This window comes from Ovis aries, chromosome 19 (genome assembly GCF_016772045.2).
Source record: "Ovis aries strain OAR_USU_Benz2616 breed Rambouillet chromosome 19, ARS-UI_Ramb_v3.0, whole genome shotgun sequence".
NCBI classification, from domain to species: domain Eukaryota; kingdom Metazoa; phylum Chordata; class Mammalia; order Artiodactyla; family Bovidae; genus Ovis; species Ovis aries.
In genome coordinates this window covers 55,836,180-55,862,675 of record NC_056072.1, presented here as the reverse complement: position 1 = coordinate 55,862,675, position 26,496 = coordinate 55,836,180, and the positions used below count along the sequence as shown (strand labels likewise).

General features: G+C 51.4%; 1 protein-coding gene across 1 annotated transcript; it reads left to right on the top strand.

Moving 5' to 3' along the window:
* Positions 1–25,070, top strand: TRH (thyrotropin releasing hormone). Its single transcript, XM_012100221.4, is given in 6 exon segments — positions 1–276; positions 4,535–4,678; positions 21,271–21,546; positions 21,548–21,839; positions 22,813–23,031; positions 23,879–25,070. Coding segments are annotated over 6 exon segments (1,725 nt in total). The 3' UTR covers positions 24,397–25,070.
* Positions 25,071–26,496: the final 1,426 nt, after the last annotated feature.

Here is a 26,496-nt window from a genome sequence, read left to right as displayed (position 1 = left end):
ATGGAGCTGCTTAATTGCATAGATGGTGGTGCTGTCGCCAAAGCCTCGTTCGTCAGAGCTGTGTGGTCTCAGCCGTGCTTGGCTGAGAGGTACATTCATTACGCAGACAGCTCCGAGCGGGACTTCCAGAGGGACGGGCCGAGGAGGGAGGCGAGCAGGCACGCTCCATTCCCGGGGCTCAGCAGGCCTCTCATCCCACGGCTGATTGCCACGCGGGCCCACTCTGTGAAGGGTGCTGTCCTCATTGCTTCACAAATATCAGCTCACAACAGCCCCGTGAGGACGGTTATCTGTGAGGATGGTTATTGTGCCCGTCCCCATCTTGTAGATCCGTCATGAGGACTGAAGCTGAAGCTCCAATCCTTTGGCCACCTGATGCGAAGAGCCGACTCATTAGAAAAGACCCTGATGCTGATCTGGAGAAGGAAATGGCAGCCCACTCCAGTACTCTTGCCTGGAGAATCCCATGGACAAAGGAGCCTGGCAGGCTACAGTCCACAGGGTCGCAAAGCGTTGGACACGACTGAGCGACTAGCACACACACACTCATGCCGGGAAAGATTAAAGGTGGGAGGAGAAGGGGACGGCAGAGGACGAGATGGTTGGATGGCATCACTGACTCAGTGGGCATGAGTCTGCGCAAACGGGGAGATGGTGAAGGACAGGGAGGCCTGGTGTGCTGCAGTGCATGGGGTCGCAAAGAGTCAGGCACAACTTAGCGTCTGAACAACAACAGCCACAGCCCAGAGAAGCGCAGTGACAACTCCAGTTTCACTCAGATCAAAAGTGGGGCCAGTGGCTCCCGGGAGGCCTCTCAAAGACAAGGGTGTTGATAAGTGTGACATCACTAGTAGTTTCCAGGTACAGGGGGTTCACAGGGGTCAGAGGCGGTGCTAAGCCCCTTTCTGAATGGACTCTGAGATAAGGATGAACAGCCCCTTTCATAAAAGGCCCCTGGAGGATGCAGGCGCTTGCCCCAGGCCATACAGCTGTCCAGGAAACAGCTGCTTTGTCTTCTTCTTCTTTTTTAAAATATGTATTTTCCTTGTATTTATTTATTTGACTGAGCTAGGTCTTAGTTTCAACATGAAAACTCATTAGATGTGGGATCTAGTTCCCTGGGCAGGGATCAAACCCAGGGCCCCTGCATTGGGAGGACAGAGCCTTAGCCACTGGGCCAGCAGGGAAGTCCCCGATTTGGCTTCTTAAATAAGGCAGTTCTGGTTCCCAGTCTGGGCCTTAACCACTCCCTCTGCTTGGGGGAGGTCCTTGCCCCTCTCTGGGCCTCAGTGTACTTTTTAAAAAAACTTATCTATTTGCCTGAGCGGGGTCTTAGTTGCAACATGTGGGATCTAGTTCCCTGACCAGGGATCGAACCCGTGCCCCCTGCTTTGGGAGCAAGAAGTCTCAGCCACTAGACCACCAGGGAAGCCCCCTCAGTGCCTTTTTCAATCCATCAGTTCAGTTCAGTCACTCAGTTGTGTCCGACTCTTTGCAACCCCATGGACTGCAGCATGCCAGGCCTCCCTGTCCATCACCAACTCCCGGAACTCATCCAAACTCAAGTCCATTGAGTCGGTGATGTCATCCAACCATCTTTGTCTGTCGTCCCTTCTCGTCCTGCCCTCAATCTTTCCCAGCATTAGGGTCTTTTCCAATGAGTTGGTTCTTCATGTCAGGTGGCCAAAGTATTGGAGCTTCAGCTTCAGCATCAGTCTTTTCAATGAATATTCAGGACTGATTTCCTTTAGGATTGACTGGTTTGATCTCCTTGCAGTCCAAGGGACTCTCAACAGTCTTCTCCAACATCACAGTTCAAAAGCATCAATTCTTTGGCGCTTAGCTTTCTTTATAGTCCATCTCTCACATCCATATATGACTACTGGAAAAACCATAGTTTTGACTATATGGACCTTTGTCAGCAAAGTAATGTCTCTGCTTTTTAATATGCTGTCTAGGTTGGTCATAGTTTTTCTTCCAAGGAGCAAGTGTCTTTTAATTTCATGGCTACAATCACCATCTGCAGTGATTTTGGAGCCTAAGAAAATAAAGTCTGTCACTGTTTCCACTGTTTCCCCATCTGTTTGCCATGAAGGGTTGGGACGGGATGCCACGATCTTCATTTTTTGAATGTTGAGTTTTATGCCAGCCTTTTCAATCCATAAACCAGCTTTACCAAGCTCCCTACACTGAACATCAGCAACTAGACTGTGGTGGGGGATGGGGCAGGTGCAGAAGACGGAGGGATCTCAAGTTTCTCTGCAGAGGGTGTCAGATACCTGCTTCCAGCCCCGTAGTTGTTTTGTCGATCAGTCGTGTTTGACTCTTTGCAACCCCATGGACGGCAGCACACCAGGCTTCCCTGTCCTTCACGATCTCCTGGAGCTTGCTCAGACTCATGTCCATTGAGTCAGTGATGCCATCCGACCACCTCATCCTCTGCTGCTCCCTTTTCCTCCTGCCCTCAGTCTTTCCCTGCATCAGGGTCTTTTCCAATGAAAAGGCTCTTCGCATCAGGTGGCCAAAATATTGGAGCTTCAGCGTCAGCATCAGTCCTTCCAGGGACTGGTCTGATCTTCTTGCTGTCCAAGTGACTCTTGGGAGTCTCCAGCCCTGAAGATCCTGCAAACCAGCGTTTCTCTGGGTGCAGACCACATGGATTGAATGGAATTTCCACAGGCTACAAGGAATCAGATTTTGCACTCTTTGCTCTTAATCAAAAAGCCTTAGGAAGAGAACACGTTCTCCACCCAAAACCTCAAAAAGGTTATTTGAGACATTTAACAAATTAATATACAGTTTAACAAGTTTGAGAATTTAGAAAAGTCTTACCTGTACATGTTAAAACATTCAAACAACACAGGAGGGTCCAGCAGGAACTTCAGCTCCTCGCCCTCCACTCTGCCTCCTGAAACTGCCGCCCGGAGAAAACTGCTCTCCTGATGCTATTGATCACCTTCTCAGAGCCAAACACTCCCCTGGGCACTGGGGACAGCAGGGGACCAGACACAGCCCCTGCAGAACCAAGGATAATGACCATGACTTTATTGAGTGTCCGACTCTTTGCAACCCCATGGACTGCAGCATTCCTTAGAGTGGCCAGGCGGGACCCTGACTCTTTTAACAGTGCCACGATTGTGCCCCTTTCATAAAAGAGGAGAAGGGAGCATCTCCAAATCATGATTTCCTAGACTTTGTCTGAGTTCAGCCTGTAACTGAAGCACTTGGACTGGCTGTGCTCAAATACAGGTTCCTGGGCTTGCACTCACCTGCTTCTCAGAGCGGGGGAGAAGCCTGCATTTTACACACACACCCTGGGAGTCTCTGTTGTTGTTCAGCCATGCCTGACTCTTCGTGACCCCATGGACTGACTGCAGCACGCCAGGCACTCCTGTCCTTCACCATCTCTTGGAGTTTGCTCAAACTCTTGTCCATTGAGTAGGTGATGCCATCCTCTGCCACCTTCTCCTTTTACCTTCAATCTTTCCCAGCATCGGTTTTGAGGACCACTGCCCCAGCCGCCCTGGGAGGTGGCAGGGTGAAGAGACCATTGAGGTAGTCACATTCTGAAGTGACAAACCCTTGTGGGGGGCGGGGGCAGCCAGGGCGAAGGTGCAGAGGGGAGCGGGCTCATCTGCTGGGTTTCTCTGAAGCTGAGCCTCCTGGAGGTCTAATTGCCTCCATCTCAAGACTTCCAGCCCTACCAAGGCTCTCCCCCTCCTTCCCAAGATGTGCAATTATTCCAGCTGGCAATCCCAGCTGCTTTTTTTTCAATATCTTATTAGTCAAGCAGAACATTAATTAAATGTGAGAATAATAGGCCCAGAGATGAAAAAAATAATTATAAAGCCGAAGCAAGTCCGTTCACAGGGCTCTGCGGTAGCTGGGACTCTTAACTTTGTGACGGTGAGGAAGACTGTCACCCGGACGTTCCCACCCTGCCAGGTGACTCGAGGTAGCACCTTTAGATGTGTATGGGGGGTGGGGGAAAGTGCATGGAGATGCTGAGTCCAGGGAGCCTTGGAAACCAGGGTCACCTTGGCCACCATGGGGCTCTATGAAGGAGGGGCAGGACATGGGCCCCTACCCAGGAATAAACTAGACCCTGTGGGAAAAGAAGCCCAACTGCCTCTCTTCACCCCATCCTCCCACTCTGCTGGCTTCCCCCTGGTGAGCTCCTATTCATCCTTCAAGGCCCAGCCCAAAAGACCCCAATTCTGGGAAGCAGAGCTAATTAATCCTTGCATATCCCTGGCTAGGAGCAGCTCTCTGTCACAGTTCAGGCTCCTATTCCCATGTCTGTCGCTGTTACGGTCCTCAAAACAAGGCCTGACCCTGAGCAGGTGTGGATGAACAGGTATTTTGGCAAGACAAGCACCAGAGCTGGTCAGCTCTGCTTCCAAACCCCTCCTTTCAAATTAAGTATTGTCCTGACATCCAGCCGGTACCGAACAAGTAGGCTGGAGTTGTGTGTACTGTTTGAAGTGGCATTCAAGGGCCTTTGTGACCTCAGCCTCAGCTCCTTCTTTACCAGTTCTTCCTAAGCATGTTCCTGGCCCAGCTATGTCCAAGTCACCTGGGGCACACCCTGGACCTACCCGGTCAGAGGCTCACGGAGTTTGCAGAGCGCCAGTTTGCAGATAGCACTGGGAAGTGGGAAGAGGTGGTGATGGACAAAGTCGGTGGAAGCCAAAGAGCCCCACCACTCGCCAACCTCTAGCCCCAACCCTCACCCCCACCCACTCAGCAGTTCTTTGCCCAGCAGTACATTTATCTAAATTAAACACACTGCTCCTAATGAAACAATGAGAGTTATTACACACTCCGCTACCTCCCGGCAAAGCCTCTGATTGACTCAGCCACCCTGAGAAGGCTCTGAGAACGTGGATGTAGTCCACCCCCATCCTGCCAGAGGAAGGGGCTTGGACACTGGAAGCCAGCTCGGCAAGGCCCACCTGCTTCATTCACCAAGGTCCCAGAGCTGGAACACCCACCCATAGGAACTGCGGTATGGGGAAGTCAAAGTGGACCTGTGGAGAGAGTGGTCCCTTTTCCAGCCTCCTTCCTTCCTGGCTTTGTGTTCAGACACTGGGCCCGTGACTGGGCCGCTAGGACCTTCCCCAGCAGCCCTGACCCACCAGCTCAAGGCCCCTCCTGGGTTAAGTGTCACGATCGACCCCTGGCTTGGCTCCGTGAACCCTTGAACCCTCACGCCTTTTGCCCTTCCCTTCCCGTTCAGTAACTTACAAGGATCCCAGGAGCAGAAGCTGATGCTTACTGAGCGCCTCCTCTATGCTGGGCTTTGGATTCCTGTCTGGATTGTCACTGCCGCAGCCCCTACAGGTCCCACTCTTTCCAGCCTGGGGAGGGAATGGAAGAAACAAGGAGATGTTTCTGCCTGGTTCTTTTGGGTCACTTGCTCTGGGCACCGTGCCGCGAGGGAGCCCAGGGGCCTTGGAAAGGCCACACGTAGGTTTTCCAGGCCACAGACCTGGCTGAGGTCCCAAGCAACAGCCAGTATCAGCTGCTAACTGAGGGGACCTTCAAGGTACTTCCAGCCTCAGCCACTGTCTGACTGTAACAGCGCAAGAGACTCTGAGCGGGAGCCCCCCAGCTGAGCCCAGCCGGCCTGCAGACCTGTCCAGACAATAACCGACTGTTCTCTTATTCTGTCAGTTCTTCTTGTAAGCTGCTAAATCTGGGGTTGATGCCTTAGACAACAATAGAAACCCGGGGACTGAGCAGTAGGGGTGTGGAGATTCTGAAATGACTACGTTTCCACTTCTTAGCAGAGAGAGAGCTTGTGATGGAAGTGAAGTGCCAACCTAGAGAGTCAAAATTTTTGCCTCTTTGGCTTCTAGACTTTTAGACACAGAAGTCATAACCTTCATGCCAGCCATGTGACCTTGCGGAAGTCACTTTCCCTCTCTGAGCTTTGGTCTTATGAAGGACGTGATGTGCTTGGCACTCACTCGGCTCTCCTTGTCTGCTCTCACCTCCACGGGACTGCGTGCCCTTCACATCTCCCTAGACACCCTCCTCCACTCTCAGGCCATCTTGCTCCTGGGGACACATGCACGCCCCTTCCTGCCTCCCTGGGTGCTGGAGTGAGATGGGAGCCGGGCAATCGATGGCCAGTCCTGCCTGGATGAGTTCTCTGCTCGTTAGAAGGGCCTGCCGCCTCTGCCTCCCTCCCTTCCAACTCAGCAGGTACCTGATTCAGGGCAGGAGTAAAACAGCTAGCAATCTGCTTCTCACGCCACCTGCTCAGAGTCAGAGAGTCTGCCCCCTGCACCAGAGTAGGACCTAGATGGAGATCTAGACCATTAATTTCACTCCTGAGAATTAAGCTAAAGACATGATCTAAAACGTGAAGATATTCATTGCAGCATGGCTTAGAATAACGAAGCCCTGGAAAGAATTTAAGTGTGCGTGAAGTGTGACACTTCATCTCTAGGGCCTTAGAGAGTAGAGCAGAAAGAGGCTGGGCTTTGGATTCAGACGGACCTGGGTTCAAATCCCCCTCTGTGTGTCTCTGTCTGTCCCTGTTGAATGTTCCTGTGTCAGTCTTCATGTCTCCGTGTGTCCTTGTGTGTGTCTGAGTGTCTGTATTGGTCTCCACGTGTGTCCATCCGTGTGTGCTGAACGTGTGACACTTTCTCCACCACCTTCCCCACACCCTGCCTGCCTGTCCATTCCATCCCATCTTAGGAGTCGGTGACCCTGACCTCGGTCTGCCTCGGACCAGCCTGGTGGCTGTGACCTGGCCCATCTCAGCACTCCACTCTCCCTCCCAGGCCCAGGGGAAGTGCCAGGACTTGGTAAATCCTCCCTGAAACCCCAGCCCCCACCATCCTGACAGCTGCAGCAAGTCCGTTTGTGACTCTCTGAATGCGAACTGAAAAATGACCGGTAGTAATTGTGAGAGGAGAGTGTCTCTCTCTGCGTGACTCCAGCCAGAATTTATTAAATGTTCTTCTGAAAATTTCTGTTCATTTCCCGACCTGTTGGACTCAAGAGGCTCATCAATCACGAGGCGCCTTTGGCGTGAAGAGCATCCACAGGGCTCCCGCTCAACGTCCGGCCCTGCCCATCTCCGCAGAGGATGTCACAGTGTCCCGGCCCCTTTCTCAAGCTGCGTCCCTGAAGAGACCAAGCTTATCTTTCATCAGAATGTAGTCATCACTGCGCTCCCCTCTCCGGGCCATGGAGCACTGCGACTGCAATTGGAAGACGGAGGGGGTGGGAGCATGGTGACGGAGAGCGGTCTCCAGGTCTATTGCAGCAGGGCATTCAGAGACCCCTTCCCTGGGTCTCTCTATTTGGCCGTCCAGATCCACTCTCCATTTCCCCTCGCTGCTCCGTGTGCGCGGAGCAAGCCAGTGTTCATCAACGGCTTCCTGGGCCCCTGGTTTTCATTTGGGTTTGGCCGATGGAGTCTCCTAGGGAAGATCAGAGGTGGGAGGAGAAAGAGGCTGCGGTGTTTAGATCCCTGGCTCCTCCCTGGGCCGGCGGGTCCCTGAACTGAAGGTTACAGCTCTGGCCACCTCCCTCTCTACCCAGCCCCTGCCTTCCCTGGGTTTTGGTGACCACTGACTGCTCTGTCTCCCTTCAGGCTCAGAGGTGTTGACAGGGGTCCTTCACCTTTCCTGGGTGCTGCACGATACCTTGTACTCTCTGCCTATATTTTTATAAATATCCCCTTTATTGAATTATCCTCAAACTCTCCAGCTGGAAGATGCCATCTATTTCTTGGCCTGACTGTGACCAATATGCTTTTGCTACGCAGACCACAAGCAGACACACTTTCGATGTTTTAAATTTTTTAAAAAATTAACTCTGTTTCCGATAGTAAATGCTCCCCCAATTTAAAAAAAATTTAAAAAGAGAAAAAATTAACAAAAAACAAACAAAACAAACAGGAAACAAAAGCTAGAAAACAAAACCAAAAAAAAGTGCCCATTGGGGAAAAGTCAGAAAATAAAAAGCAATCTTTTCCAAGTATCTGCTCTGTTCCAGGCCAGCATGATGCCAAGAACATTCCACATTCCCTTATATGACCCCCGCGAGGAAGGTTTTACTCCCTTCAATGTAAAGATGAGGAACCTGTGGAATGGAGAGGTGACGATACCTGCCCTAGTCACGAAGCAAGGTCGTGGCGGGCTGAGGAATGGAGTCTCACAGTCCAGAGTGCTTTCTGCGGTCCCGCCCACCTCCTCAGGCGCCCTTGCTTATCTGAGCATCATTCTTACTGTCCTGAATAGCTCTCTGGCCCCAAAACCAATAAAGGAAATTCTACTTGCTGCAGCCACTAGGCCCCCAGGATAGCCTGGGAGATGAGTTTAGCCTAACCTTTGCCATGGCCAGACCAGGATGTTTGTGATGGAATGGTCTGGCTCACCTCTGCTCTCCACTTGTGGGCTCAAGTGGAAAGAAGCCCTTCCTTGCGATTTCTCCCCCAAGAATCCATGCCCTAGATCTGCGCCCACAAATAACTGCTGGCTAAGTGCCGCTGCAGGCATCGCCCTCGCTGCGGTAAGGGCAAAGTGGGTCTGCAGGGAGGCGGTGAGCCTCCTGCACATCCTCCTCGTCTCCAGCTGCACGAGGTGGCCCCTCCTGAGTGCCTGACCCTCTCTGCTCCAGCTTCTCTGATGCCACCCGTTCTTCAGCACCCCAAATAGCCCCCTCCTCACACTTCACACTTGACTGGTCTTCTCCAGTCCACAGAGACGTTGTCCATGTTGACATGCTTTCGGTGCTACATGTCTTGGCACATAGCTGTTCTCGAGCTGTTTATACTGTTTTTCAAATCAGTTAGTTGCTTACTTGACTGTCCTGGGTCTTTGTTGCTGAGTGCCGGCTTTCTCTAGTTGCGACGAGCAGGGCCTCCTCTAGATGCGATGCATGGGCTTCTCATTGTGGTGGCTTCTCTTGTTGCAGAGCACAGACTGTAGGGGGCAAGGGCTCCCTAGTGGCATGCAGGCTCAATCGTTGTGACACGCCAGCTTAGTTGCCTCGCAGCATGCGGCGTCGTCCCAGATCAGGGTCTGAACCCGTGTCCCCTGCCTTTGCAGGTAGCTCCTTAACCACCAGATCGCCAGAGAAGTCCATTTAAACTGCATGTATCGAGTCTCCCAGTTGCCCTGTGCATGCACGCGTGCTCAGTCTCGCTCAGTCGTGTCCGACTCTTTCTGTTGGTGAACACATCCACCCCAGGAGGGAGATGCCCCCTGGCACTACAAAGACGGAGTGCCCATGCCCGGGACCCTCCCAGATCTCGCCCTAGGTGTCTCCTCACCTCACTGTTCATCTGCGTCCTTGGTGATGTCATTCAGTCGCTCAGTCCTGTCTGACTCTTTGTGACCTCAAGGACTGAAGCCCACCAGGCTCCTCTGTCCATGGGACTATCCGGGCACCAATACTGGAGTGGGTTGCCACTTCCTCCTCCAGGGGATCTTCCCGACCCAGGGATTGAACCTGAGTCTACTGAGGCTCCTGCCTTAGCAGGCAGATTCTTTACCCTTGAGCAACCTGGGAAGCTCTCCAGTTGACCTAGGAGCTCCATAAGGCAGGAAACCAATCTACTTCTATCTCACTCACTCACTTGCCCATCCATGGATTTATTCATCTATTCACTCCCTCAGTCGTCCATTCATTCATTCACTCAATCACGTAAAGCATTAGAATCCTTAACATTTCTGGGCTCCTTTTGGCTACATACAGATGAGGCCAGGAGAAACCATCCATCTTTTGCAAGTCCAGTTCAGATATTGTCCATAGGGCCAATGGCCCTATGTCAGGTAAGGCCTTGAACGTGCTTTGTTCTGTCAGAGACTCATGAGACCTCGGGTCAGTCACTTCCTCACAGGAATACTTCTCAGGTGGAATTGGATCTACCTCTGAAAGGTGCAGAAAAAGTAACAAAGAGGCTAGAGCTTGTGAACCAACAGGCAGAGCAAAGCTCCCTGCCCCTCATGGCCAGGTCTATTTTCAACAGCTGACAGGCTGTGTACCATGTTAGTTAAGAGGCCAAGATTTGGTCTTCCACCTCGTGACCTTGGGCAAATTGCCCAAACTTCTGGGTTTCAGCTTTTTCATCTATAAAATGGGAAAAACTATAATACTTACATCATTCAATTTTTATGAGGATTTAATGTAATAATGCATGGGAAAAATCCTCAGCATAAGGACTAGCCTGTAGTAACCAATTAGCTGAAAACTTTAAAAAATTATCATTAGTGCTTAAGCATTATTTTCATCTTCATTTTACAGAAGGAAAACTGAGCTAGAGATGTGGAGTAGGGTACCTAATCCCCTCTCCCCTCCAGCAAATCATTGGCTGAGCTGGTACTTGAATGCAGACCTATAGAGTCTGTGGCAGAAGCTAAGACAGGGGAATTTGCTCTGGTATCAGACACATGATTCTTCTTCCCTGTGCTGGGATCCCTTTATTTATCTGAGTGTCATCTGTTAGTCATTAGGTCGCAAGTGACAGAAAGGACAGCAGAAACTGACTCAAACAGTGTATTAAAAAACAGAGACATCACTTTGCTGACAAAGGTCCATACGGTCAAAGCTATGATTTTTCCAGTAATCATGTACGGATGTGAGAGTTGGACCATAAAGAAGGCTGAGCCCTAAAGAATTGATGCTTTTGAACTGTGGTGCTGGAGAAGACTCTTGAGAGTCTATTGAACAGCAAGGGGATCAAACCAGTCAATCCTAAAGGAAATCAGTCCTGAATGTTCATTGGAAGGACTGATGCTAAAGCTGAAGCTCCAGTACTTTGGCCACCTGATGTGAAGAGCTGACTCACTGGAAAACATCCTGATGCTGGGAAAGATTGAGGGCAAGAGGAGAAGGGGGCGACAGAGAATGAGAGGGTTAGATGTCATCCTGGATATAAGTCTGAGCAAGCTCCAGGAGACAGCGAAAGACAGGAAAGCCTGGCATGCTGTAGTCCATGGGCTCGCAGAGTCAGACACGACTTAGCAACTGAGCAAGAACAACCGGGAAACACAAAAGGAGGGCTTTGGAGGGTCCAGGCAGCAATGACTTTCCAACCATGTTATCCCAGCACCGCCTTGATGCTGGTATGAGTGTCCCCCCGCAACTCTGGCATGTCTCCACCCAAGAGTCTAAGTCCCAGGAGAGAGTGGGTTCCATAGGCCAAGCTTGGCCCACATGCCGGTTCCTTGTACTGGGATGCGCTGGTGTGGCTGGTGTGCCATCAAGGCCACTTTGGATGGAGATAAGGCACCTCCCCAGAAGAAAAGATGGCTCCTTCTGCTTCAGTTCAGTTCAGTTCAGTTGCTCAGTCATGTCTGACTCTTTGTGACCCCATGGACTGCAGCATGCCAGGCTTCCCTGTCCATCACCAACGCCCGGAGCTTGCTCAAACTCATGTCCATTGAGTCGGTGATGTCATCCAACCATCTCAATCATGGCTCCTTCTGCTTCCCAGAGGTCAAAGGATGGATATAGGAGGCCAAAACACAATGGCATCCAGTTCAGACTCACAATGAGGCAATGAAAAGGAGCACTTGAACTCTTGGGAGGGACAATGAGCCTCTCCTCGGACCAAACTAACTGGACGTCTCTGTCAGCACCTGCTGGGCTCCTCTTCCTCCATCTCTTGTGACCCTGACTCATGGCCCAATGTTACAGGCAGATTAATTCCTGCTCCCCCACTTGCAATATTCGGAGTTCAGACTCCATATATTCCGAGGACAAGCTCTAATTAGCCCAGAACATTGGCATAGAGCCTGCTTGTGGCTGACAGCAAGATAAATAAACCTAACTGGCCAAGGTGATTTGCGGTTGGTTTTCATTTTTCTCCTGTAATAAGAGGAGCAGTGGCAGGGGTGGGGGCTTGTCATCTCTGGCGGGCCTGATGGATGACGCGGTGTCTCATCCGCCGGTGACTGTGGCTCACAGGCAGCCCGCGGTTTATCACCCATCCCCACCCCAACCCACCCAAAGCGCTTCTGGACTCATCAGAGTCAGCGTATATCCTCCCAGGAGGATCCAAAGATAAGCTTCGTGATATTTGAAAAGTGAGACTCACTTTTCATGATGGGCCCTGAGACATCAGAGTCTGGGCTGATGGCTTGAGGTATGGATTCCTTCAAAACATTTTCAGTGAAAAAAGAAAACTCCCTCTAAATTAGTGAGGAGAAGACATAAGCAAAACATCAAAGAAAATTTTGTGAAAGGAAAAAGAATTCTCCATATGCATCTCCATATGCATCTAACACTAGTTGTTTTCAACTGGGTACAGCCCCTTCCAGTGGGATAAAGTAGAAGTTTTCATTTATTTTAATAAAGCATTTTATTATTTTTAATTTTTTACTTATTTATTTTTGGCTGCACTGGGTTTTCTCTGTTTGCGGTGACTGGAGGTTGGTTTTGTGTTGTGGAGCACGGACTCTAGATAACTGGGCTTCTGTAACTTTGGTGCATAGGCTTAAATGCCCCCAAGGGATGTGGATCTTCCCCAGACCAGGGATCAAACCCGTGTCCCCTGCATTGGCAGCCAGATTCTTAACCACTAGACCACCAGATATGTCCCAGTGGGCAAGTTTTAGAATAACACAAACCTGATTCAAAGCCAAGTTCCTCTATTTCCTGGCTGTGTGTGTAGGTCATTTTGCTTCTCCGAGCCTCGGTTGCTTTAAAGAGGCAGAATCATTTTGCCCTCTTACGCCTGAGTGCATTGAATGAGAAAAAGATGTGCGCGGGGCCCCCAGGCACTGGTTGCTACACACAGTCTCTTGCTGCTGTCCCTCTCCACGTTCATCTCCTTCCTCAGAGCCCACTGTGTGTTAAACTCTCTGGGAGGTGAACACATTGTGTCTGCAGGGGAGTTCCTTCTGTTATAATAACACGTGTTAACTCACCGGGCTAGCTAGCAGAGTATGTGTGTGCAGTGTAAGCTCAGTCGCTTATTTGTGTCTGACTTTTCCCAGCCCGCTGGACTGTGGCCCACCAGGCTCCTCTGTCCATCGGATTCTCCAGGCAAGGATACTGGAATGGGTTGCCATTCCCTTCTCCAGGGGATCTTCCTCTGATCCAGGGATTGGACCTGCATCTCTGCATTAGCAGGAGGGTTCTTTACCACTAGTGCCACCTGGGAAGCCTCAGCTAGCAAAGAATAAAGAAAAGAATTTACAGGTCAGTGTGAAAGGAGGCAACGAGAGTGGTCCACGCACAAGTGAAACACCAGACCTACAGCCATATGTCTTCCCCAGACGGGGTCACCAGTGACTAACTGGACCCAAAGACGATCGCAGACCCTGCCCCAAACTGAGCCACAGATAATGTGTGTGACGCAGGCACATTCTGACCTGTATCCCTGGGCACAAACACACGTGCATGCCGCACAGACGCGGACTGCACACATGTCCATACGCACACTCAAGCTGCCTGTGTGATGCAGAGCTGTGCACCTGAACACCTCCACTCCACCTACAACGCATCGGACAACACTCTCCAGAGCCGCTCTCGTGAGTTCCGCTCCCTGGCCGGCTCCGCGGGTTGGCGGCGTCTCAGTCACCCCGGGCCCTCTCTGATCGCAGGCTCCATTCAGCAAGCTCCAGCAGAGCGGAAAATTGCTCTTTAGACACAATCTGGACCACACAGACCTGCAATTGGCCTCTCAGCATGAATGTAAGACCTCAGGGAGGCATAGGGCCTGGGCTGGTGGGGCTCAGGGCTTCAGCTCCTCAGTCAGCCTGGACCATAGAGTCCTGGGCTGGTCCTGAACCCAGACAGGGGCCCGACTCTGCTGGGCATTTCACAGGGCGTGGGAAGCTTCCCTGGGCATCAGCCATCTCTGGACCACATTGCTCTGGCGAGGGGATGTCTCTGGCTCGGGAAGGGAAGAAAAACAGGTCCTTGAACAGCTAGGGCTCACCTGTTTCCAGTCCTGCTGGTCCCGAGTACCCCCATCCTCTGGCCCATCCACCCCCAGGAAGCCTTCCCTGATTGCTCTTGCCTTCTTGTCTCTCCTCGCACCCCCTGAAACTGCCACCCACGTGGATCATTCCTCCTTCTGGTAAATGTCTAGACTGCCTTGTGTGTGCCCAGAGATGACACGGGGTTGAGGGGCTACCCTTATGCCCTCTCGCTTCGAAAGACGTCGGCCAGGCAACTCAGCTTGTGCGCACTCGTTCTGGGCTGAACGCGTTCACTCGTGCCGTCAGTAGATCAATAACTCTTCACCAAGCACCAGCTCTGAGCCAGGAACTGGATAAACAGCACGGAGCAAGCAGCTGTCCTCACGAAGTGAGGTTCCACTGCGGGAGGCAGACAACTAACCAGGGACAAAGAAATAAACACCTGACTGTGCTTCATGATAAAGGCTGGCGGGGAAGGGCGAGTGCGACAGCCACCTGTTTCAGCCAGGGTGGTCAGAGAAAGGCCCCTGGTAGGACCTTCCATCCAAAATAACTCCAAGTCTTGTCCAACAAACCATCCATCCCTGACCCTATGGGCTGGATCTGTGGCCCCACCCCAGGGCTTTTGAGCACTTGGTACCTTGCAGTGCAATCGATGTGGACAGGTTCTCCTCCCCTGCTGGACTGCTAACATCTTCAGAAGAGTGTTCCTTTCTGGATGCCCTCAGTGACCCCCAAACTCAACATGACCTGCTCAGGGAATGTTCATTAAACGAGCAAATAAAAGGAGAGATGAATGAATGAGCAAATAAATGAGTAAATAAATGGATGTATGAACGAATGAGCATTTGCGGGAGGCTCTAAAGAATGTGTCCAATTATAAAGTCCACCCTTTCGATACCAGCTTCTTTTACATATTAATGACCTAACCCTTGGCATACAGCAAGAATGCAGGATCCAACTCTGAGACTGCTTGAAAAGTGGAATAGTGATTGCGGACAGGCCAGTGGAGGCAGGTTTCTGAAAGGTGGCTTTCACAATAAAAAAGAAGATGGGATTTTTTTTTTTACATCAATACACCACTTATTTTAGAAAAAATATTTCCTCACTTAATATCTCCATATAAGGTGCTTGAGGGCTTCCCTGACAGCTCAGTTGGTGAAGAATCAGCCTGCAAGGCGGGAGTCCTGGGTTCCCTGGGTTGAGAAGATTCTCTGGAGAAGGGAAAGGCTACCCACTCCAGGATTCTGGCCTGGAGAATTCCACGGACTGTATAGTCCGTGGGGTTGCAAAGAGCCGGACACGACTGAGCAACTTTCACTTTCTAGGTGCTTAAGGGGTTCACACTATTCTTCATATTTAATATATATGTGTATACATGTCTGCATTCATAGTTTCTGAATATGTTGTCTTAAAGCCTGTATGTAAAAAAATAATAATAATAAATGGCCCACAGGTGGCAAGGGCAAAGAAGAGGGGCAAAAGCATGGAGGTGTGAGACTTCACACAGCAGTCCTGTGGTTTTGTGAGGAAGCTGGTTTGTGGCCAGGTGCAGCGAAGTAGCTGAGGAAGGCTGGGGGGGGGTGCATCGTGGGAGCAGACTCACGCTGAGCCCCGTGGGGCACAGATACCTTAGACGCAGGCAGAGTAGAGTGAGATCCCAAGAGGAGACAGTGGGCAGAAAGGGATGAGAGAGACGGGAGATTTCACAAGGAACAAGGGTTCCACAGAAGCTCTTCACTGGCTTTGCTATTTCTCTTTGCCCCTGATGTACTCACAGTTAACCAAGCAGACAGGGGGATGGTCTGAAAGGATAAATCAGCTCAGAGTTCTCCCTGCTTTAAACCCTCTGTTGTGCCATTGCTTCGAGAACAAAATCCATACTCTTTAATTCTCTACTGCCAACAAGACCCCAGGAGATCTGACCCCTCCCCCCTTTTCTCTTATTCTCTATGACTCCCTCCCCATCCCACCACCCCTGTGTGCCCTGGGCTGGAACCATCCTTGACACTTGGATGTATGTTGGAAATCCTTGTTGAATAAAGAAATACACCCATGACTGAATTAACAACTGAAAAGTTTACAGTGGATTCATGATCAATAAACTCATTGATTAGTTGAGTCAAAAATCTCCAATGGAATCTGACTGGGGAAATTTTCAGAGTGAGTTTCTATGGAGAAAAGGCAGACGCTGAAAGGACTCTTCTTCCTGGAATTTTTTGAGACGATTTTTATGATCTTGGAGAGAGAGGATGCTTATTATGTATTATTGTTTCTATTAACGCTGAATGCAAAGGAAAGAACTGAATATTTAAAAGGTAGCATTTGCTATAATTAAAAAGCTACCATGTAGTGGATATAGAAACCACTAGAGGAAGATGTAATCATTATGGGAAGCTGGGAAAAGGGTACCAATGACCTCTTTGTATTATTTCTTACAATTGCATGTGAATCTATAGTTATCTCAAAATTAAAAATTTATTAAACACTGAAAAAAAATCAATGGGTATGCTAGACAGACCTTCTGCAGTTTAGGGTTGATAAAGACCCTACAATATCTGAGGGGCATCTCTGAACATAGAACACAGGGCTTTGAGAGAGGTTAGAGGAGCTCAGGGAAGGCAGGATCTGGAAATCAGAACTTTCCCAGGGTTTCAAGAGCCCTCATGCAGGAAGATGTATGTGTGTGTATGTTGGGGTGGGTGGGGGTGATAGTCGTGGGTACTGGGAGTTAGAAATAGTGTCTAAACTTCACCATTAAATTATCTCATTATTCTTTTTCAAAAGCAAAGCTGTCTTAATCTGATAAGCAACTACAGTCTTGAGATCAAGCAGATTTCTATCATCAGGTGGGGGAAAGAAAAAGCAAGTTGGAAAAATATATGCAATATAACGGCTGGACTCCTAGCTCCATGAGAGGGAGAAGGAACCTGACTTGTTATCCTGCTGGGTCCCTGTTTTAAAATATAAGTTTGATCATTATTCAGGTATGGTGAGACCAGTAGATGAGGAGATGAGTGGGAGTGAGTCACAGCTCCTAAGAGGACAGCGCGCACCACACAGGGCCACAGAGGGAAGTACCAGCGTCCACCAGGAGTCAGGCAGAGGGAGCAGGGAGTGGGGGTCGGAAATGGGCAAGAGGCTGTGGCTCTTGGATGTATGTGTGGACACTTGGACATACATCCAAGTGTCAAGAGCTGGATGTCCAAGCTGTGGTTGCTCAGGAAGGAACAGGCACAGTGGGGTAGGCAGCTTTAGAACTGGCTGGTTTGAATAATTCCACTGGACTCTGGGGCATCCGGACTACCCTTAGTTGTCTGGTACCTGACTCTGGCTGATTAGGGCTCTGGATTGGTTAGTTTGTATATGAAAGGTGCTCTCATGGGAGTTCTTTACTCTAGGAACTGGCTACCCTGGGAGGGGCAGGCTCTCCAGAGAGTCAGCAAGACCCCAGAGGTCAAAGCATTAAAAATATATCATGAATATAGTACCCAAGGTCTTGATCAGATCCTCAGTTCAGTTCAGTTCAGTCACTCAGTCATGTTCAACTCATTGCAACCCCATGAATCGCAGCACGCCAGGCCTCCCTGTCCATCACCAACTCCTGGAGTTCCCTCAGACTCATGTCGATTGAGTTGGTGTTGCCATCCAGCCATCTCACCCTCTGTCGTCCCCTTCTCCTCCTGCCCCCAATCCCTCCCAGCATCAGGGTCTTTTCCAATGAGTCAACTCTTCGCATGAGGTGGCCAAAGTGTTGGAGTTTCAGCTTTCACATCAGTCCTTCCAATGAACACCCAGGACTGATCTCCTTTAGGATGGACTGGTTGGATCTCCTTGCAGTCCAAAGGACTCTCAAGAGTCTTCTCCAACACCACAGTTCAAAAGCATCAATTCTTCAGTGCTCAGCTTTCTTCACAGTCCATCTCTCATATCCATACATGACCACTGGAAAAACCATAGCCTTGACTAGAAGAACATTTGTTGGCAAAGTAATATATCTGCTTTTGAATATGCTATCTAGGTTGGTCATAACTTTCCTTCCAAGGAGTAAACGTCTTTTAATTTCATGGCTGCAGTCACCATCTGCAGTGATTTTGGAGCCCCCCAAAATAAAGTCTGACACTGTTTCCCCATCTATTTCCCATGAAGTGATGGGACCAGATGCCATGATCTTAGTTTCCTGACTGTTGAGCTTTAAGCCAACTTTTTCACTCTCCTCTTTCATGTTCATTAAGAGGCTTTTTAGTTCCTCTTCACTTTGTGCCATAAGGGTGGTGTCATCTGCATATCTGAGGTGATTGATATTTCTCCCAGCAATCTTGATTCCAGCTTGTGCTTTTTCCAGCCTTCCATCTTGTGCTGATTCCAAATCAGATCCTAGTAGCTATTAAGGATTCAGTGGATATTCTCTGAAAGAAGGAAAGAAGAGACAGAAGGAAGGGAGAGAGCTGGCTTGTTGAGGACATCTCAGATACCTTTACCATCTTCTCTGGTCCCTTGGGCTATATGGGAACCCCTATCCCATGACCCAACCATCCAGAAACTCTCTTCCTAACAAGCAACTCAGACCCCTGATTACAGAAATGGGCTCACCAGGGAGCAATATTCCCTCCACTTCCCCCTGCCCCTGAAAGGGAATCTCTTAGACTCAGACAAGATTCTGTTGTTTTGTGTTTTTTTTTTTCCCCATATTGCTTGTGGGTTTGTGGAGAGGGAATCTGGTCCCATCACTTCAAGGCAAATAGATGGGGAAACAATGGAAACAGTGACAGACTTTATATTTTTGAGCTCCAAAATCACTGCAGATGATGACTGCAGCCATGAAATTAAAAGACGCTTGCTCCTTGGAAGAAAAGTTATGACCAACCTAGATAGCATATTAAAAAGCAGAGACATGTGTTTCCAGTAGTCATGTATGGATATGAGAGTTGGGCTATAAAGAAAGCTGAGCACTGAAGAATTGATGCTTTTGAACTGTGGTGTTGGAGAAGACTCTTGAGAGTCCCTTGGACTCTCAAGGCCTCCAGTCCATCCTAAAGGAAATCAGTCCTGAATATTCATTGGAAGGACTGATGCTGAAGTTGAAACTCCAATACTTTGGCCACCTGATGGGAAAAACTGACTCATTGAAAAAGACCCTGATGCTGGGAAAGATTAAAGACAGGAAGAGAAGGGGACAACAGAGGATGAGATGATTGGATGGAATCACTGACTCGATAGACATGAGTTTGAATGAACTCTGGGAGTTGGTGATGGACAGGGAGGCCTGGTGTGCTGCGGTCCATAGAGTCACAAAGAGCTGAACACAACTGAGCAACTGAACTGAACTTGTGGACAGGGAATCCTGCACAGAGGAAAAAAATTCCAAATACCTCTAAGGGCTGCCAGTGAAAGAAAACCCCCAGCTGACCTCCCCTTCTCCAGCCCCCCAGCTGCCTGGCACTGTACTCTTTCATCCCTCCTGAGGGGATCTCTGAATACAAGAACCACAGTCCATCTCCTGCGCCATCACACAGATGTAAAAATTGTTCTCTGCTCTGCTTTGTTCACTTAACAATACATCCTGGAGTTTACTGCACATCTGCTAAGAGTGACATAGTGCCCTGCAGTTCCAGATGGGCCCCAGTTGATCCAAGCAGCTCTCTCCTGATTGACAGCCAACCAGGCTTTTCCCAGTTCCTGCTTCTGTAAATCTTGCTGCCCTGAGATCTTCCCCACCCAGGGATCAAACCCGCCTCTCTTACGTCTCCTGCGTTGGCTGGCAGGTTCTTTACTATTAGCACCACCTGAGAAGCCTTGTGGAAGGTATACATGTGTCAGATTTTCAGGTTGCCACCCAGAGAGATGGTATTGATTTACACCTCCACTGCTGTATATGAAAGGTAACAGGTCTATGTGTCTGTCTGATTTAATGCTTAGCGAGGATGGCAGTTCTTCTAATCCTGGGGTCTGGTTGGGAGATCAAGTCTGGAATTTCAGGTTTGTAATCCACCCCCATCCAACCATCTGACCCCGGGGACACAAAGTGTGTCTGGGAGTTGGGAAGGTGGTCAGGTTACCTCTACAGACCTCAGTATCTTCACCTAAGAATGAGGAGGGGACTATAGCTGGTGATCTAAAAGTTCCCTTCCACCTCTAGTCTTTCTGCCTCTCTGAGTCTCTATGTCCCTATCTGTAAAGTGGGACTTATAGTCCCTATCCCACGTATCTTGTGATGTAAGGCTGATGTAAGGGTGACGTAGGGATGCCAGGAGGTGGTGGACATGCCTGGAAAGTTAGATGCTCTGCCAAGGAAGGGAGTAACAACTAACACTCTTGGATTCCCCCTGCCAAACCCCCAGCATGGCTTGAGACGTACAACAGGTACTCCAAGTTTTAGCCTGAAGAACTGTTGTATGGGGAGGCAGAATAATGTTCAGATTGTCCAGAGGTAGGCGAGTCTTCACCGATGTTGTTCCCTCTGCCTAAAATGTGGTTCCCTCTAAGTATGTCTGGCACACTTCTGTATCACCAGGAGGGACTAGGGAGCCTGGCACACTGTGGGTGCCCATTAACTCCTTCACCATGAAGGCTGTTCCCAGGACTAGTGTGACAATGCTCTCCTCCAAGGCATCATCTGACTTCAGGGACTGATTGGTGCACAAGCTCCTTGGGATCGTTGCTTTTCTACTCCCTCTATCCCTTCACTTCCTTTGCCTGGGGTAGGTAGATCCAAAAAAACTTCCTATCCAGGGGTCAATGACCAGAGCAACACGCTGGGAAGACAGTAGAAACTGGTGGAGGGTGTGATGACCCAGGGCAGCTGTTGTCAGGAGGAAATGCAAGCCCACTTTTTCCCAACAGATTCTCAAGAGAAGCCATAAATCCATAATTTCCCTGAGTTCTTCTGGCTGTAAAACGTTGGTTACTGAGGTTTTTCTCTGGCCATGGGATTTCCCAGGCAAGAATACTGGAGTGGGTAGCCATTTCCCTCTCCAGGGGATCTTCCCGCCCCAGGGATCGAACTGCTGTCTCTTGCATTGGCAGCTGGATTCTTTTACCACTAGCGCCACCTGGGAAGCCCAACAGCCCAGTTCAGTTCAGTTCTGTTCGGTCGATCAGTCGTGTCCGACTTTTTGCGACCCCATGGGCTGCAGGAGGCCAGGCTTCCCTGTCCATGACCAACTCCCGGAGTTTACTCAAACTCATGTCCATTACAGTTTTGAAATTTTAGAAACTGCAGCCTTCCCTCACTGTAGGGATGAGAAAATTGGGCCCAGAGAGGGGGAGACATTTTCCAGAGACGACACAGTCAAGATCAGAGCCCAGGTCCACTTGGCCACTTTCCTCCTCTATCTGTCTCTCCCTCACTCCCCCTCCCTCTCCCCCGCAGCCCCCAACTCCTCCCCGTCTTGACGGTTTCTCTGGCGTGGTCTGCTCTGATCTCTCTGTGCGTCTCTCAGCCTCCGTCTGCATCTCTGAGTCTGTCCTGTGCGCATCTCTGTGCGATTCTCTCAGCATCTCTGCCTTTGTCCCCTACCCTGCCGGGTGTTCTCTTAGACATCAGACCTTCGAAGCTGGATACAGAAACCACCCTGCTCCAGCATCCGATTCTGCGGCTCGTGCCTCCTCCCCCGGCTCCTCCGCCCGCCGCCCCCGCCGCCCCCGCGGCCCCCGCCCCAGATTTCCGGCGGAGCAGGCAGGCAGGCGGGCCAGCGGGCGGGGTACCCACGGGGCCCGCTGCCGTCAGCGTCCCTTCCCGGCGGCCGCTACCCCTCCGCGCTGACCTCACCCGCACCGCCGCCTCGCGCAGATATAAGCAGCGGCCCGGCGGCGAGGAGGGCAACCGGCGACCCGGGTCCTACCAGCGCTCCTCGACTGCAGACCCGCCGACCCCAGACCCCGAATCTCCGGATCGGAGCCCAGGATCCCGGACGGGTCCACGGAGCTCGTGCCGGGCAGGTAACCACTGTCGGTCCCTTCTCCCCGCGGGCGGCGTCCGGGACCCGGGAAAGGGGGGCGCTTTGCCCGCCCTGCAGTGCGCCCCGCGGAGAGAAGCGGCTTTGGAGCTCGGAGCGCACCCGGGAGGGGCGCTGCGCTTCAACCCCCGGGTCTTCCATGGCGCAGGCTGGGTCCCGACGGAGGCTCGGGGCGGGCACAGGGCTGGCGGTCCCTCCCGGCGCGCACGGCCCGGCCTTTGGAGCCGCGCATCGCGGGGAGGTTCGCATCCTACGGCTGCCGGGCTTCCCCAAGCTGGAGGTCCGCGCCAGGATGCCGGGGGCTGCACGGGGCAGTCAGGACACAAGCGGGAGAGCCTGGGAGTTAGAATTCGAATCCGGATCTTACAGACTGTTCACGGTGGCAACCGACCTCAGCCTGAGAATCTCAGTCTCGGAGCTAGAAATAGGATTTAGCTTATTGAAATTAGCCTCTTAGTGTTAGAATTTGATTCCTAGCCTGGCCCTAGAATCTTAGCGTTAGAAATAGAGTCAGTGTTGCAATCAGAACGCTGTAGAAGGCGTGTTGGAATAAAAACATTGCTTTGGGAACCTTGAGGGAGAATTTTAGCCTGCGACGCTGCAGGTTAGCGTCCTGGCTGTTGGGCCCGCGCCGCAATCTTGGTGGTTACACTCCTGTCATTGAGAAGTGGTGGTGGAGATGGGGTCCCTGACTCTCGCAGGTAGACCTGGGGGCGGGCAGGCTGTCCAAGCATCCTTAGGGCTGAGGATGCCCAGGACTCAAGGCAGGTCCTCCAGCTGACCTCTCCCAAACGTGGCAGGTGGTCCTGCTCGCGGGAGGGCATTTGAACGATTGATCCCCCCCCAACTCACCCCCGGCCTCGGGTATCCCCCAGGACAGGAAAGAGAGCCATAGAGCAGGCTGGGACAGGAGCGCAGCGGTGTGCCTTTTTTCTCTTCCTGTCTCCCTACCCCAGACGCCAAGATGCCTGGCCCTTGGTTTCTGCTAGCCATGGCTTTGACCCTGACCCTGACCAGTGTCCCCGGAGGCCGCGCACAGCTGGATGTGGTCCAGCAGGACGTGGAGCTGTCCGAGCAACAGGGCCTAGAAGACCTCCTGCGGCAGGCAGAGCGCCTCCTCCTCCTCCGGGAAGACCTCCAGCGACTGCGAGATGACCAGGATGACAGCGTATCCGGTGAGGGCTGGGACTGTGTGGGGCTGCGGGTTGAGAGAAGGATGCCGGCTGGAGAGGGTTAGGGGAAACCCGGCCGCAGAGGAGGGAACGACTTAGTCATTCAGCCTCTTGCCTTTCAGAAACTCCCCCTGGCCACACCTTCGGCAGGTGGTGAGTTGACTGCTTCCTGGGATCAGATTCCTTTTCCATCTCAGTTCTGGGAATATTTCAGAGAGCAGACCTTCTGTGGGAAAGAGTCTGTGCCAGGGAGAGAGAGTTTCTTTGTGTGTTACAGTGTGAATTACTAGGCACCTGTTCATACTAGACACCGGTATGCCAAGCACCCTTCTAAGTACTTGAAACCCCTTGTAGCAGGATTTGATCTTCCTAAGCGTCAGATCCTAAATCTATCTGCAATGCAGAAGACCCAGGCTCAATCTCTGGGTGGGGAACATTCCCTGGAGAAGGAAATAGCAACCCACTCCAGTATTCTTGCCTGGAGAATTCCGTGGAGAGAGGAGCCTGGCGGGCTATGGTCCATGGGGTCTCAAGAGTCGGACATGACTTAGCGACTAAACCACCAAGCCTCAGATAGGTACTGTTATTGCCCTTCCCCACCCCATTTTACTCAGAAGGAAACTGAGGCTCAAAGAAGTTGAGTTGCTTATGGTCACACAGCTGGGGAGTGGAACCAGAGGCCATGGCCTTGACCACCTGTGTGAGTGTGCCTGGGTCTATGAGGCCTGAGAGGCAGGTGCAAGGCCATGAGTCTGGGTGAATGCTGTGGGAATCTGTCTTGCCTGGAAGAAAGGCTGGAGTGGGCATCTGTGGGTCATAGGGTCCCTCACTGGCCTCTTTCCTTCCCCAGAGTCCCAGATCTTTCAACCCGATTGGTTCTCCAAGCGTCAGCATCCTGGCAAAAGGGAGGAGGAGGAGGCAGACGAGGGAGTGGAAGGAGAAGAGGAAGAAGGAGGGGCCGTGGGACTCCGCAAACGGCAGCACCCCGGCCGGAGGGACGATGTGGCGGCATGGGCGGTGGACGCGGGTCAGCAGAAGCGGCAGCATCCCGGCCGGCGTGCCTCCTGGCTTGGGTACGCTGTCACCAAGAGGCAGCACCCAGGCAGACGGCTGGTGGACCCCAGGCCCCAAAGGAGCTGGGAGGAGGCAGGGGAGGACGAGGACGAGGGTGGAGAGCTGATGTCGGAGAAACGCCAGCATCCTGGAAAGAGGGCCCTGGGGAGCCCGTGCGGACCCCGGGGACCCTGCGGCCAAGCCAGCCTTCTGTTGGGCCTCCTCGATGACCTGAGCCAGGGGCAGGGGGCTGAAGAGAAGCGGCAGCACCCTGGGCGGCGAGCGGCATGGGCCAGCGAGCCCCTGGAGGAGTGAGCCTGGTTGCCTATAAACTCAGTTTGTGGTCTAAGAGCGTCTTGAGCCCTGTGCACCCTACCCCCTGTGACCTCTCTTTTCCCCTCTGTAGATGCCTGACCATACTCCTGAGCCCCCAGTTTACACACATTTCAAACTCTTGGCTTCGCTTGCCTATATCAGGGACTTGAGAAAGCCAGCTGATGAGTTCAAACTGCATGTCACCCCACTCAGCATCACTGGTGAGGCAACAGACCCCAGAGTCCCTCTCCCCTACCCCTGCAGGCCTGCTCCCCTCCCTAGCCCTAAGATGAGCGTGCTGTGTCTTCTAAGGGACCCCCAGAGTGGAACAGGGTGCTATTGATGTGAGCAACCAGGGAGGGTGGGTGGAGTTGAAGCCAGCATGTCCAGATCCAGCTTCCAGCCCTTGCCAGGATTTGCCATGTATAAACTTCACCCCCGGCACTGAGGATCTCGTTCTCTTCTTGGGCATCCTTTTGTGGTTAGGAAGAGCCCCTCCTCACAGCTGTGTTCCACTTGGGAGAAACATTGTAGGTGGTGCTGTGTTGTGTGGTGGCTGTGGGAATAAACACGTGCAGGAATTTGTAAACGTCACCCTGGAAGTCACGGCTCGTATGTATCCTTATAGGCACCTTTCTCCTATTCGTGCTAATAAAACCTGCATCTGGATAACATCGGTGGTTGCAGTTATATCTCAGCTGGCGTGGGATTTATCTTTACAGCATTGAGAGGGGACAGGCTGAGAGCTCCCCAGCTCTGCTGAGAAGGGAATCAGGGACCTTTCAGGGATGAAAAGTCCTCTCCACCATCCTCAGCTCAGAACAAGCTCCAGGGAGGTGGACGGGAGCTCTGGAGCCCGTTTGACACCTGGGGAGACTGAGGCCTGGAGAAGAGGAGAGACTTGCCAGAAGATACCCAGCTAGCTGGGGCAGAGCCACGGGTGTGAGAGGCAGCTCAGGACCCTGACTTGAGTTTGCCTGATTGGTGACAGGGCTGGGCTGGCCCAGTTTTATAATCATCATCGTTCTTGGCAAGAACCAAGAGTTCATGTGTCATCTGGCAGGCACAGTGATGACAAAGGGCCAGGCTATGTTTGCTAACTCAAACCAGGGGCTGAGCAGGGAGGCAGGCTGGGTGTGGGACAAGAGGGAGTGGTGGGGACTTGGGCAAAAATGGAAGAGGCCGTCTGACAGCACTTCAATCCAAAAACTTGGACATCCTGTGAAGCAAATAATGATAATAATAGTGACATATACCCAACATGTACTATGTGTCAGGCAGTTCTTAAGCACATTACGCATATTGATTCTGATCTTCACAGTGATCCTAGGTGTTACTGTGAATAGGCCAAGTTTCCTAACCAGGAAACCAACGTACAGAAAGCTCCAGTGACGTGTCTGGGGCTGAATTTGGCCCATTCATGGCCACCTTCCCACTTTTGACTGAAACTCTGAAATTTCCCTGGGTCTTAGACTGTGCGTCACACACCTTCTTTTCTGGTGGGTGGATGGGCTATTTGGCTTTTCTGCAGACAGCATTTGGCCACCTTCCTGGAGAGGGAAAGAAGGGTTGGAAGGGTGTCTGAGACTCAGTTCCCGTCCTCAGGGAACCACAGTTCGGGTGGGCTGGGGTCGGAGGAACTCAGGGCTTATGCCTTCGCACTCGTCATCTCCATTAATATCTGCAGAAGTCTGCTGAACTATTGAGGTGTTGATGGATTTTTCTGTTTTTGATGAGGGAACCAGCACAGAGATTAGGCACGTAGGTGCCTGAAGGTAGGGCTGGCCTTCCCTCTAGACCCTCTGGCTCTTCTTCACTGGACCATCAGGGCAAGCGGGGCCCCGGCAGGAAACCCTGTGCTCAGAGACCCTCTGGAAGGCAGACACCCTAATACAGGTAACATGGGCCACTTAAAGAGCTCTTCCTGGGGCTCAGGGCTTGCAGGTGCTTTCTTGGACAGTCCCGTGCAGCCCCAAGAAGCTGCCTGTCATGTCCCTTCTTAAAAAAATACACAAGACTGTTTTGTTGTGTTTTTTTTTGCTAATTAAAAAAGTATTTATTATTTTTGGCTGCTCTAGGTCTTTGCTGCTCTGAGGGCTT